Genomic DNA, 14,860 nt, shown 5'->3' with positions numbered 1-14,860 from the left:
TGTAATGAGCTGGATAATGGAGCTGGTGTGTGTGTTGTGTGTGTGTGTGTGTGTGTGTGTGTGTATATTGATCTGTGCTGGTCTATGGGGATTTATAATGCGGTCTCTAAATCTGTCTAATGATGAGCTGTACAGGGGTTCAGTGTGTGAGTGTGTGTGCGCCTGTAGTTCGGGGTCGATACCACGTAACCACACACACACACACTGACACACACACAAGTGTACCAGCGTCTACTCTTCTGAGTATAATCTACTATTCATTCATACAGACCTGTAGTCGTCTGAATTTATGTTAATCCAGACTAAGGTCATGTGCAGAAGTGTGTAGTTAATTTATGATAATAGTGTGTAGTGTGATCTGTGTTTATTCCAGGCAGGATTATTACTAGTTAATCAGCTGATTATTGTTCTAATTAATCCATTAATGGATAATTCACAGACATTAAAGGGTCTGAACAACAGACCAAAACCCAAGTATGTTTAATTTATATCGAACAATAAGAGAATTCAAGAAGCTGGAGGCAATGAGATCACTATCATTTTAGTCATTTTCACTACTTTTTAAAAACATTTTCTAAACTAACCGATTAATAATGATGATTAATAATAACCATGAAGACAGGCAGATTAATAAGTATAGAAGAGTGTGTTCACAGCTGCAGAGGAGACTCCTTGTTCACTCAACGACTACTTAAGTTGACACTCGATATTTTACTCAATAGTCAGAAAATAACGTCATGGACATCACTTCTTTATTCTGTTGATGTTGACTCTGAGGGACAAAAGAGTAAATGTGTTGGACTATATAATACATTTGGAAAAAGTTTGATTAGTTTTAATGTTGTTTTTTTGTTTTTGCTACAAACCAAATATAAATTTATCACGCTGGATTAAAAGTCGTAGGATCTCCAGTCCGACAATTGAAGGTAACAAACGTACTGCTAGGACTATAGGGATTATGGCAATGGGCCAATTTGCCAAAATATTGAACTATCCCTTTAAAGTTTTGTTCATTATCTAGAAATCATTTATATCCCAAAACTTTGGCCCTGAATTTTCCAATATTGAACTGTTTGAATTTAAAGTTTGCTAAAGGGGATTAACAAAATCTTCTGTACAAAACCAAAAAGTTTCAGATGTTTCTGACTGGACCAAAACGTTAACCTACAGAATAAAAAGTGAATAAAACGTTTTATTTTCATTAAGTAACTGTGTTATGTGTTTGTAGCTGTTTACAGTGTGGTTTTTTTGTGTGTGTGTGTGTGTGTGCAGGCTTCAGCAGTCGCCCCCGGTACGTGAAGGTGTTCATCAACCCCGGCAGCCACAGGAAAGAGGCCGTTCACATCTACAGAGAACACGTGGCTCCACTATTCAAGATGGCGGACGTCCGCACCGACATCACCGGTCAGTCCGTCCACCTGTTTCCTTCTCTACCGATCAGTTTTACAATAAATACTATTGATTGATTGTTATTTCAAACGTCACACCGAGACTAAGTTTTAAAAGTTGTTTGATAAACATGATAAAGTAAGTTTTGTGGAGAACTGTTAAAGCAGTTTGATCCGGTCTTCATCGACATGAGAGAAGATGTGAAATCTGTGTGTGTGTGTAGAGGAGGTCCAAAGGTCACAGTTAATGGCAGTCTCTGGTCGCTAGGTAACCTGATACAGGGGGCGGAGCTTAGCCCATCTGTTGTGACACAGGGAGACAACCTGCTCCTCTCCTTGTTTCCTTTCCTCCCCTCCTCCTTCATCTCCTCCTTTCCTTGTGTCCTCACCCCCCCCTTTCCTCCTCCTCCTCCCTCCGCATCCTTTCTTTTGTTCTTGTTTGCTTCTCTTTCCTCCTTTCATCCTATCCCTCTCTCTCTCTTCTCCCTCTCTCCTCTCTGATCCTGGTTTCCTCCTCCTCCTCCTCCTCTCAGCAGATGGTGTGATATCCGTTGTCCGACTTTTTTTTTTTTTTGGCAGCCACCGAACACACACTTGTGTACATGTGACCACACACATGCATGAACACTCTCTGTCCGTCTATCTGTCTCAATGTCTCTCCATCTGTTTACCTCTCCCTCTTTCTACCTGTCTCTCTCTCTCTCACTCTCTCCAGTGACGGAGAGGAAGGGTCACGCTCTCTCAGTGATGAAGGAATGCAAGCTGGATGAATATGATGGGTTAGTTGTTTCTGCGATATTAAAATTAACACTTCAGTCTTTTTTCTCTAAAAATAGCAGATTTCTGGCCACATGTTAAGTTTAGAAAATTTTGTATAAAAAGTTACATTTTAAATTTTCAGTTTTCAGTTGTTATTCTTTAAAGAGGAGCTATGCAGGATTTTTAGCTCAACTATGCTAATTAAACAGCTTCGGAGGAATTGTGATGGTTGAATAAATGACATGTAACTTGTTACGAGGGAGAATGGCGGCTCTCTGCCTTCGACCTAGCGTCTCTTGGCTGAAAAACAACTTTGCAGGATCACAAACGCCACCCGTAACCCGTAATCTCTTGTTTATGACAGATTAAACTACACAAATATACACATTGTAACACTGTATATGATATTTAATGTTATGTACCGCTCAGTTGATTGATACAAATGCACATGGCCGAGAGGAGGGTTAGCAAAACAGCGGAAAAGCAACAACACTTGCATAGTTCCTCTTTAAAACCACATGTCATTATCTCATGCGTTTCTTTTACTGGGTTCTGCCACATGGCATGAAATGTTGTAAACAAAAGGAGAGCAGCTAAGAAGCTGATATATTAATGTATTGAAGGTTTTTCAGTGACAATTTAGTTTTTGCAGTAGTGTGGTTTAGGGAAAAGCTTCAGTAAGTGTCATTACCGATTTAGGTAAACAGTGGATACAGGATTCAGTCAGATAGTTGTATCTCCTTCAGCTGCACAGAGAAACGTATGTTTATTAGAGAGTTTATTTAATAATTCAGATGTACTTATGACATTTTTGGGTTTTTTTTTTTTTATAAACAGTGATTCTTTAGATTTTTTCAGACAGACTTTTAACCAAAGCAGCTTTAGTAGCCACTAGCCAGTAGCCATGGACTGAAACAATGCTGACTCAATTAGCTATAGCGAGCTAATTGAACTGACATTAACTTCACCCTGAGTCGGTCAAAACAACGTCTCCTGTTGACTTGTTTGAAAGCAACAATCCTGTTAATCAGGACCGCACGCAATGACACTAAAAGACTGAGGCTAATGTTACAGTACATCTCCCAGGCTGAGATGTTGGCGCCCTCACCAGCTCATGATCCACATACTGTAGTGAGTTCGTCTATTTCAATATAGAGCTGTAGTGATTTTTCTTGCGCTTATAATGTAAATATTATGATGAAAAATGTGACATCAGACTTTAGTTAACACAGTTTGGGTCTTTGTGTTACTGTTTGTATTGATATTATCGATATGTCCCATTTTAATGCAACAGGAGAAAAGACCTACACCTTAACAGTCTCTGATAATGGGTTTGGTCACTTGAGTGTAAACTTCCCCAAAAACATTTCCAATGTTATTATTAGTGATGGAAAAATTAGACAAAAATTAGATAAAAGGTCCCTTAAATTTGACAGGGTAGAATAAAGTCTAACATTTACAAATAAAGCCAAAAGAGCTCTATTTATAAAATACAGAACTGATTCTTACATTGAAGTTGGACGTTTAGGTTAAATAAAAGTTAAACCTGTGACATCATCATCCTCCAATAATAGACTGAACTGAACTGAACCAGATAATCAAACAGCAGCTCACTGTCAGAGGTTGACACTGAAACACACTGACCTCGTCTCATTACACAACAGACACACACAAACACCCATCACACACACACACACACACACACACACACACACACACACACACACACACACACACACACACACACACACACACACACACACACACACACACACACAGAATCAGGTGAAGTCAAACACTAAATGTTAACGAGCTAACGGCCGCTTTAATTAAAGTGAAATTAACATTTCATCTGAATAAAATAAATAACAACAAACTCATAGACACTGATCAAACTCCCATCACTCTTTCCATGAGGGTCCATGTTCGTGTGTGTGTGTGTGTGTGTGTGTGTGTGTGTGTGTGTGTGTAAGCAGCTTTTGTGCTCAGCCCTCATAAAGCTTAATGTGCTTAGAGAAGATTAGCTCAGCGTTGCTAAGCTAGCTGCTGAGTGTGTGTGTGTGTGTGTGTGTGTGTGTGTGTGTGTGTGCTGCTCTGGCGAGGATTTGGTTGAAACCTACATTTGCCAATTAGGCTGGCTGTCACCGTGGCGACCGGAGCTTCAGGTAATCCCATACACAGGGGGGAGGGCAGAGGGGGCGGGGGCGGAGCCAGTTCACCTCACATTTACAGCAAACGCTGTAAAAACTGTGCAGAGGAACCTTCTCGCTTTCCAGTGAGCGCCTGAAAACAAGGACAGACCCGTCAGACAACCGCGTTATGACGAGTGATATTATTGTCTTTACTACGACCAAACAAAAACATAACATAAGACATAACTTCTTTCATACTCATTATTTCTTAACTTTAGTTTTTGTTCCCCAGCAACATCCTCAGAACAAACAATAATGTAAAAAATACAGTGTCTCATATTTAATTTATCACAACTGTCACAACAAATATTCATTCCTGTAAAATCTCATAACTTTACATTAGGTCGTTATTTACACCGTCAACTATGTTATTCTGGTTAAGGATGATTAATTAATTTTCTCCAGTTCCCTGTGAATTTTCACGGTATTTAATCTGGAAAGAAAACCAAATAATTTCACACACTGTCCATCCTATGAGCTCAGGATATTAAAGGACAATTCAGGGCAAATTCAATAGGGCTCTAGTTTCCTAATATTTTAGGTTTAAAAGAATTAATCTGAAGATTTTCCTGCAGTAGTTGTGTCTGTCCCTGCATCGTCACAGCAGCGTATAATGAGAGCAGACCGATCTTACGCTGTTTACATCCCTCAAAGCTGCATTTTTTTTTCCACAGACAGCGTCAGATGGCTATTCAAACATACACCGAGGGGGTTTGTTTACTTCATATAAGTGGACATGTTTGTAAACAGAGCTTTATCATAAACCTCACCAGGAAAAATGAATGTAGAAACTTTGAGTTCAGACTCTTCGATGTCGCAAGAAGTACAGTAGGTGCTGTATGAATTATGATAGAAGAAACTCTCAGGATTAGAATCGATGATATAAATTAGTCCATGATTATATTCCTGACAAATATGTTATGCTGTGATATCTAAACTTATACATTTTGATAAAAATCAATAGAGATCATTACTTAACAGGAAGTTATAGCCCTGACAATCAATGCTGCCTTTCAAAGTAAAACTCATCTGGTTCAACTGTGTTCACAAATGCAACATAAAATTTTTACCAACAAGATTCAGTAAACTTTCTTTTCTATAAAAAGACAATTTAAAAAAAATTGTACAGCAGTTATTTAATGCTTTAAACTGAAGCACTGAGACTTTTGATTTTTCTGAGTCTATCAAAGTAAAATAATCCATGGGGCCTTTATTGTGAAATTGAAGTCATCAACTGATAGGGCTGGGTATCAATAATCTTTCAATACATCTAGTTTGACCAAACTACCAACCAATGACAGACATGTTGGTTTATAAACACGTTTTTTAACGCTGTTTAAACAGAATAAACCACAGTTTTCACATGTTATATAACAACCAACACTCTTATTAAAAATCTTAGATACACGTTAAAAGATGAAGTTGACCATTTTCAGTTGTTTGTGATACAGATGCATTTTATTTTATTTAGGACCATGATGTATGAAAGGTGCGATTGTTAGTGTGATGACTTTGTATTGTTCCTACCTGTCCTGTCTCCACCCGTCTGTCCGTCAGGGTGGTGTGTGTCGGGGGCGACGGCTCGGTGGCAGAGCTGTGTCACGCTCTGGTCTTCAGAGCTCAGCTGGATGCAGACTCTCCAGAGAAACCAGTGAAACCAGCGCTGCCACTGGGGATCATCCCTGCTGGTGAGAGAGAGAGAAGACACATCCACACACAGTAGAACTAGACTGTGACGGTGCTTTTGCTTTTAGGGCTCCTCAACTCTGGAACAATCTTCCTGAGGAGCTTGGACTCGGACAAATCAGTGTCTGCTTTTAAAACTCTGCTAAAAACGCACATTTATCGAATGGCCTTCTACTGTATGATACATAATCACTTCATCCTCTATTTTCTTTCCGTCTTCTCGTTTTGCCATCCTTACATTGTACTTGGATTGTTTTTGCTTTGTTCTGTTTTACTGGGTTGCTACGATCTTTGTTGTTTTTATCTTACTTTATCATTTATTTCATTGTCTTGTAAAGCACTTTGTTACACTGTTTTGAGATGTGCTTTATCAATAAAATTATTATTATGAATTATTAGATCCAACATAATTTTCTTACATTAACTAACTGTCTTCACAGGCTCCACAGACGTGGTTTCCTGTTCTGTTCATGGAGTCAGAGATCCCGTCACTGCAGCTCTTCACATCATCTTAGGTAGGTTCTGCTTGTTCTAGATCACACTATATTTTTCTTTTTCTTAAAGGATTTTTGTTAGGGATCAACTGATATGACGATAACCAATATGTATAGAATTATATTCATTTGCAGTAAACATTTAGGGATCAGAGTGAATAGTAAACTGTTTGTTTCTTTTTGTTCACTGTGAAAATCTGTGATAAAAAATACCTCAAATCGTTGTAGAATAATACTTAAACTCCAACACAGATCTTGGTTCAGTGGGCGGGACATTGTTATACAGCTAAGAGTCGTGACTTCAGACAGAGAGACAGCTACATTAGAGCCAAAGGAGTGCGTTTAGAAAATACATTTTTATTTTATTGGTTATCGGTGAAAAAAACGGCTGATACCGATTATCGAAAAAATTGGGAATAGTTTGTAGTTTTTATCTTATTTGTTGTATTGATTGTACATGTGATCTTTGTTATTATTTAATATTTTTGTGTTCTGACTTTATTGCTCGACTATTTCGCTGTATAAAGTTGTTTGTCTTGTTTTTAAATGAACCCCAGGAAGAATAGTCTTCACTAGGGTGATGATGACTAATGGGGATCCATACACAATACACAATAATCTGTAGAAACAACTCTATTGGCTACAGATCTATAGTTGGCTGGGTTCTATCTATTATTTATCTATAGTCAGTTTACTTGAACCAACTCTCAGCGAGCCAATCAGTGGCCATCCTTGCTGATCTTTGATGTGACTGGCTGACGCTCTCACTCAGACAGGTTTGCAGATTGAAAACAAACGCTTCCCAGAAAAAAAGAAAAAAAACCAAAACAGAAGTTTGGGGGGTGAGGACAGATGTCTAACAGCAGGATCAGTTTCACTCTAAATCACAGCTTTACTCGCTGTGGCCACGCCCCCTTTACTGATCCCCACCCCCTCCTCGCCTCCCCTCCCCCCCTCTCAGGTACAACCTGCCGACCAGTGAGATGGGGGTTCATTAACATTAATTAATACTGTGTGTGTGTGTGTGAGACAGATGGGAGTAATGAGTGGCTTTAAAAAAAATACTAATTCCTCAACAATAGAAAACAGTTTAAAAATTCCCAGGCAGGAAGCCGAAGCCGTTCCCACGGTGAGTTCAGGTGAGTTCAGGTGTGTTCACGCCACAACCAGGTGAACATACCTGAACAGTTATGACCTATTGATAATAAGATATCAATCAATGAGTGTATGTAAAGTGATGAGCCCTGTCAAAGATAAATTTCTGCTGCCCTTTGGGGCAGACAATAAATCCATCCATCCATCCATCCATCCATCCATCCATCCATCCATCCATCCATCCATCCATCCATCCATCCTGTGGAGATGTGCAAGTCATTTATGTCCATACACACTCAGCAGTTTCACAGTGACATTACAACACGGGGACAATTTACTAAAGAGACCCCGAGGAGTTTGTTTTTGGTTATGAAAGAGTCTCATATTAATGTGGATGAATCTACGTTACCCACACTTGTTAATGGGCCCATTTTCGATAAATATATTGTTTTGTCTATAGTTATTTTGATACTATTATTTAGTGGTCGACCGGATCTTGCGCCGGTCCAAGAATTTCACCGTGTGCACAGAGGCTCATGGGAAATGTAGTGAGAAAACACTTTGCTTTCCAAAACTCCTCGTAGTCCCTTCAACAAAATACTGAGCTAAAAATTACGTACAAAAAAGCTGACAGAACTATTTTGGAGGTGGACAAATCAGTGATTATATAGTGAATATTGCTTTAGAGACAGTGATGAGACAAACATCGAAGAAATAAGTGGAAGCAGCAGCAGCCCGACTCTGTCCACTAATATAACACAACTAATAAGCTCAATGATTGACATGTTATGAAATATAATGTTTATAAAATGACAATTTTACAAGTAAAATAAATAACAGATCAGTTGAGAAACAGACAATATAATATAATGCTATCGATCACTTAAGTTCACAGTCAAAATACACAGTATAATTGGTTACATCTTTAAGAAGCGTTGCAGGTTTGATCTCACTGACACACTGACCGTCTCAGCTATAATCCCCACAACACACACACGCAGAGAGAGAGAGAGAGAGCGAGAGAGATAACAGGCCATATGGTGAGGAAATCAGATTCTATCCAGAGAGACAGACAGGCAGTCAGTCAGACAGACAGACAGACAGGTGGGGAGGCGGCAGTTCAGTAGGTTACAGCAGGTATGTGGCCAGATGGCACCGAGAGAGAGTGTGTGTGTGTGTGAGAGAGAGTGTATGTCGTCCATCTGAAAGCTGATAAGACATCTTGTTAAATCTCATCGGTGGAATAAGTTTGATTTTTTTGTTTGTTTTTTATTCCTGTTGCTTCTATAACTTTGTGATTAAAGCTGTGAGGAGACGTGACATCCCTGTTTCATCCAGAGCGATCCATGTGATAAACTATATTTGAGAAAGTGATGGACTGGTGAAAGGTTTAAACCTGGAGACTCCAACATCTGTGTTTTACATACAGTACAGTGTGTTTCATGTTAAAGAAAAAGACAAAGACAGTTCAACTCTACAGGAGAAGAAAGCTTCTCTTACTGATCCTCGCATATTTAAAAATCTGTAACGAAATACAGCCAATCAGAAACCCTCGGAAACATGTGACGTAAACAAGAAGTCACAAAAAATTTGATGTGGCATAACACTATTTATTGATTTATTTATTTATAGTCTTGTTTCTATGATGTTTCTATGGGACAGACGTAAACTGAACATTTATTGATTTCGTCATACGCAAAGAAACATTTCCCGCCAAATTGAGATCTGTCCAACTGTTTAGTGAAGAGTTACAACAACAACACAAACAAAGCTCAGTTTTCATCCACCTGTTTTTATGCATATTTTTGATTTTGCACATGAGAAAATCAGAACGGAAACGACGGAAATTCAAAAGAAATCTTGAAAATATCTAAAAAATAATAATAAATGACAGAAATGTTGCCTGAGTTCTTGGAGTCGGACTGGACAGATGTTCAGCCAGAAACTGGTCCCACTCCTGCAATGTGAGTCCACTGATGGACGTCTATGGACACAAACACACACACACACACACACACACACACACACACACACACACACACACACACACACACAACCACACACATATTCCTGACCTCCTTCTGTCGCCCGTATTTGGAGTGCTGCTTCTCATGAATATTAATGAGCTTCTCACCATAAGACCACTTGGCCTCCTTACAGGCTGTGTGTGTGTCTGTGTGTGTGTGTGTGTGTGTGTGTGTGTGTGTGTGTGTGTGTGTGTGTGTGTGTGTCCCCGTGTGTGTGTGTTTTTAATAATTATTCATCATCACCAGGATCTTCTTCTTCTTCTTCGCCCCCCTACAGGTCACCTGCAGCAGGTCGACATGTGCAGCTTCTCGTCTCTCGGTCAGCTGGTGCGGTTCGGTTTCTCCGCCATGTTCGGCTTCGGTGGGCGGAGCTTAGCGCGGGCAGAGAAGAAGAGGTGGATGCCGTCGTCACGGAGACGGGAATACGCTCTGGTGAAGACGCTAGCTCGACTAAGGTGACACACAAACACAGACACATCTAAAGTTACAATAAGTTAATTTGTAAGCTTTTCTTAAATAAATCAGTGATTTACCTGAATTCAGGTTCAAAAAGCAGCTTTTTAATTTAGATTTTGATTAAAAAAAAAAAAAAAGTATTCATATTCCTTTTCTGTCTCTCTCAGACCAGAGGACTGTCAGCTGTCTTTCCTCCCAGCGAAGAAATCGGCCACGAAACTGTTTGAACGTCGGTAAGAAACTGTAAATTTACCTAGGATGAAGAGCTGATGGCTGATTTGCAGCCATTATTTAAATTTATTTTATTCTATTTTTTTTCTTCATTCTTTTGTTTTGATACCTGCATTATTTAATCTGTAAAATAATTTATTGGAATAAAGGGGTTAGACTACATACTTTTGCTTCTTTCTGCCCCCTTTCATTCGGGAGTTGCATAATTTTTTGTATTAAACCATTTTTATTTAATTTTTTCAATGAATGAAACAAATAAACTAAACTGTTCAAACTCTGCAACATCTGTACGGTGAATATATAGCTAGAGCTAAAGCTGAAGCCAGTTAGCTCACAAAGATTAAGATATTTTCTCTTGTTTGTTAAATCAATACAAAAACTGAGGTGTTTCCAGTTTTTTGTCTGCAGCTCTGTGTTGATCAGCTCTCAGTCAAACAAAGATAAAAGTGTTGTATTACACACTTGTAGTTATGTCTCATGTCTCTCAGTGAAGATTAAAACAAAGTTTGATCTGGTTCCTCAGACGCCAGGATCAGGACCAGGACCCAGATTCAGGTGAGCGTCTGTAGTTAAAGTGTTTTTAGTCAGAAAGTCGAAGCCGTTTCAGGTTTTTTGGTCGTGATCAACTCGTCCGTATTTACGATCTACTGTATCTCTCTGTGATTTGCTGATGCAGAGGGGGAGGAGTCCTGGGTGACCAATCAGGGTCTGTACCTGAGCGTCAGCGTCATGTCCATCCCCTGTCTGAGCCCACACGCGCCGCGAGGACTCGCCCCCAACACCAGGTACACAGGTGTAACGATGAGACGATGTGTAATGATGTCACCTGTGTGATGCCAATGTAACCTTCCTCTTCCTCCTCTTCTTCCTGTTTGTGGCAGTTTGGCCAATGGCAGCGCAGCGCTCATCGCCGTGGGAAACACCTCCAGGTCAGAGTTCATCAAACACCTGAAGAGATACAGCGGCTCCAGTGGACAGGTGAGGGCAGCTGTCAATCAAACTCTGCTCCAGGTCAAAGTTACAGTAACAAACTCACACAATGTAATCAAATCAGGGGAAAATTTAATGTCCACAAGTAAAAATGAAATTAACTCACAATGACAGGACAATAGAAAGTGGAAAAAAACAAAACACTTTCTATTATTATTAATAATAATAATGACAGTAATAAATGAATAAATAAAGTACTTTTTTTTTTTTTTTAAACTCTTTATTTAAAAGTCATTTTTAACTTTTAGTACAGAACAAAAAACAGATACAAGACATTGAACAATTACCCATATTCAAGGTCCGGGGGTGATCAATAAGTCCTCAAGACAAATGTGTGCATACAGTCTCATTCATTTGCTAAGTAGTCTTTCCATTTCTGCCACCGTTTTTCACCTAGATCTTTTTGGAGTCTGATTGAGTATGTCATTTGCTCTAGTACATGTAGTTGTTTTACAATATTAACAAAAGATTTTGTAGTGGGAGCATTTTTCTGGAGCCAACATTTTGTGATGGCCTTCTTACTTGAGGCCAGCAAGACAATAAAGTACATTTTGATACTAAAGTACATTTAATGTGATCTACTTTAATACTTTTACTCAAGTAATTTTCTTTGGGGTTCCTTTTACTTTTACTGGAGTAATATATATATATATAAAGTACAAAAGTATAATATAAGTAGTATAAGTAAGTAAATTACTTGTAACTTGTTCCAGGGAGAATGGAGGCTCTCTGCCTTCCACGTAGCGTCTCTTGGCTGAAAACCAACCTTGTAAGATCAGTGCCGCCGCCCCGGTGTCACAGCTCTCGTCTCTGCGGCACCGCGACACAAACCCCCCCCTGTAACCCGTAAACTCTTGGTTATATGACACATTAAACTACACAAATATACACATTGTAACACAACGCTTATATGATATATAACGTTATCCATTGCTCCATGGATTGATTTCTCGCCGGCTTCGTTAAAAGGAGGGTTAGCAACACAGCGGAAAAGCATTTTATAAGAGATCAGACTTTATTGACCCCAGAGGGAAACTGAGTTACCTAACAGCAGATTAAGTAATTAAAAATCACCTTCAGCAGCTCATGTAACAACGTACTTCTCACTCTTGACCTAAACTCAAACTAGTTAATGAGTAGATTAGCCTGGTTCGGCTCGGCCCGGCCTGGCAGACCACACACTAACCCACTTACTAAATATACTGACGGTGAGGCGTTCACTGTCCTGCAGAGTAAACAGGCTGTTTACTCACCGACCTACATCTGGACGGACGGCTCAACGTCAAACACGACAGGACAGGGACAGGGCATCCTGGTGGAGGAGCAGGAAACACGTAACCGTCTGAGCCTCACCCGAGTCGGTTTCACCAGGTGAAAAAAAAAGTCCTGTGTGGAAAGAAAAAAGAAAAAAGAAAATAAACGGGAATTAAAAACAGCATGATTGTGAGAACCAGACTCAGACACGTCTTTGCTTAAGGAATCCTTACATAATTATCTAAAATATTAGTTTTAGATATTTTACTCAATTAGCAGCACAGTAATATTACCAACCTGCAAAAATATACAAAAAGGTATCATCAAGTAAATATACCTAAAGAAAAACACTGAATGCAGAGTGTTTTAAACTGTATTCTCTGGTTATTGTTGATTAATTTCCTGAACTCCTGCTTCTACATGAGATTTATCTTTAACTATTTTAAGAATGGAAATGAGTAATAATCGTTTTAAATAGGAATTAATAGGCTTGTTGTTAGTTTGGTTTCTTACCAGAGCTGAGAAGTGAAACCATCGCTGCCGGATTTTGTCCACAGTCCAAACCTCAAAATGAACCAGTTGTACTGTAATTAAAGATGAGAAAACACTCGAGAAACTTGAAACCATGATGTGTGGGTAATAATTATTGTTCATAATTAAGCAGATTTTATATACCTCCGGTTGTTTTTATGATGGAGTAAGAAGTACAACGTGTATGATGTGTTCAGGAACATACAGGGGAAGTAAAACGTGTTAATTAGGTCGTCAGGTTTCTACAGTGACAGCGCTTAACTGTGTTTATTTGCGTATCTGTTATCCAACACTGGAAATTTGGTCACAAGGTCGGTGTGGAGCAGTGAGACAGGACGGAGACAGGATGGACAGACCGTGTGTGTGTGTGTGTGTGTGTGTGTGTGTGTGTGTGTGTGTGTGTGTGTGTGTGTGTGTGTGTGTCCATGTCCGTGTGTCTCTGCTGCCCCCTGTTGGAGCTTCATGACCTCAGAGTGGAGAAAACAGGACAACAAACAGGAAGAAACTCAGTCACCGCTGCAGATCAACAACAAGCTGCTTATCGAGCAGGATCTTAACGAGCTTCTCTGACCTCCTCTGTTTGACCCTCTCACACACACACACACACTCTCACACACACACACACACACACGGTTTGTCTGTCTTGACTGTCTGATCTTCCGTCTGCAGTTCAGCTTCTCCTTCGTGGAAACGCACGCCGTGTCAGCGGTGAGGATCCGCCCGTGTTCCGCCATCAGCCAATCGGAGGAGGAGAGCGAGGAGGAGGGCAACTCCAAAACGACGCCCATCATCCAATCGGAGGGAGCCGCCTTCCCCTGGAACATCGACGGAGAGCTGGTGGAGATCGCTAACGAAGTGCTCGTCAGGTACGATCAGGGTCACGACTCCTGAACGGGACAAAAAAATCTAATAATAACTTTATAATATGTAATTAAAATTAAAAAATACAATTATGAACAATGTCACACTGAGCATTAAGTTAATAAATCATTAATTTAATTTCTTATTCTCTATAAATACTGACACATGTTGTGTATTAATATGTAGAAGAAAGAAATCAACAGGAAAAAGTAAAACAACTGGGAATAAGAATCAGTATAAATATTGGGATAAAAACAGACGAATTACATAAAAATATCCAGAAAATGAAACATGCAATGACTTAAAGGTTATAAATATATAAGTATACACTAAAATAAATTAACTAATATATAGGAAAATGAATTAAATGCTTATAATATTTAATATGTGGTTATTTATCTTCCATATTCCACATTTATCTCCTTTGCTGATTTAGTATGGCAGTGTGACTGCACAGCAACACCCAGTTCCCTGACACAACAAACAGCCTCAGCTTTTGAGTCCTGAAGTGTGAACAGTCTGTTAAATTCAGGACGTATGTTTCTCTGCTTCTTTAATTTAAATAATCATTATTTATTTATTCATTTTCAAATCCGTCCCTTCAGACTTTGTAGAAGTTCTTCTCAGCCACTTAGAAAATGTTTCTCTACACTCTGTGTTGATGATAATGTCATGTTATTTTACATCTCATTATGAAAATAATGTATTTCATATTGAAAATCAGAGAAGAGGATTCAAACTGCACCTGTTTCCAACCTTTCTTAACAAACATCTGACTGTGTGTGTGTGTCGGTGTGTGTGTGTGTGGTGTGTTCAGGGTTCACCCGAGACTCATCACTCTGTACGGGGAGGAGGTGGACGAGGCCGAGTCGACAACATCCTGCAGCTGCATCTGA

The 14,860-nt window shown here is 39.4% G+C and overlaps 1 protein-coding gene across 1 annotated transcript in view; it reads left to right on the top strand.

Annotated features, from left to right (window-relative positions):
- The window catches only part of cerkl (CERK like autophagy regulator), a gene marked incomplete at both ends in the record, with an annotated part of 40,857 nt that extends 25,997 nt beyond the window's left edge, over window positions 1-14,860 (top strand). The window contains 11 exons of the mRNA XM_083996710.1: window positions 1,273-1,404; window positions 2,104-2,167; window positions 5,897-6,027; window positions 6,466-6,540; window positions 9,919-10,096; window positions 10,265-10,330; window positions 10,852-10,883; window positions 11,005-11,113; window positions 11,210-11,306; window positions 13,773-13,969; window positions 14,782-14,860. Of these exons, the coding sequence (XP_083852836.1) occupies window positions 1,273-1,404; window positions 2,104-2,167; window positions 5,897-6,027; window positions 6,466-6,540; window positions 9,919-10,096; window positions 10,265-10,330; window positions 10,852-10,883; window positions 11,005-11,113; window positions 11,210-11,306; window positions 13,773-13,969; window positions 14,782-14,860 (1,160 nt within the window). The remainder of the gene's footprint in view (window positions 1-1,272; window positions 1,405-2,103; window positions 2,168-5,896; window positions 6,028-6,465; window positions 6,541-9,918; window positions 10,097-10,264; window positions 10,331-10,851; window positions 10,884-11,004; window positions 11,114-11,209; window positions 11,307-13,772; window positions 13,970-14,781) is intronic.

The sequence above is a fragment of the Trachurus trachurus genome (genome assembly GCF_905171665.1).
Source record: "Trachurus trachurus genome assembly, chromosome: 21".
Classification (NCBI taxonomy): domain Eukaryota; kingdom Metazoa; phylum Chordata; class Actinopteri; order Carangiformes; family Carangidae; genus Trachurus; species Trachurus trachurus.
The sequence above is the reverse complement of the archived record's forward strand: the minus strand, read 5'-3'. Positions and strand labels throughout refer to the sequence as shown.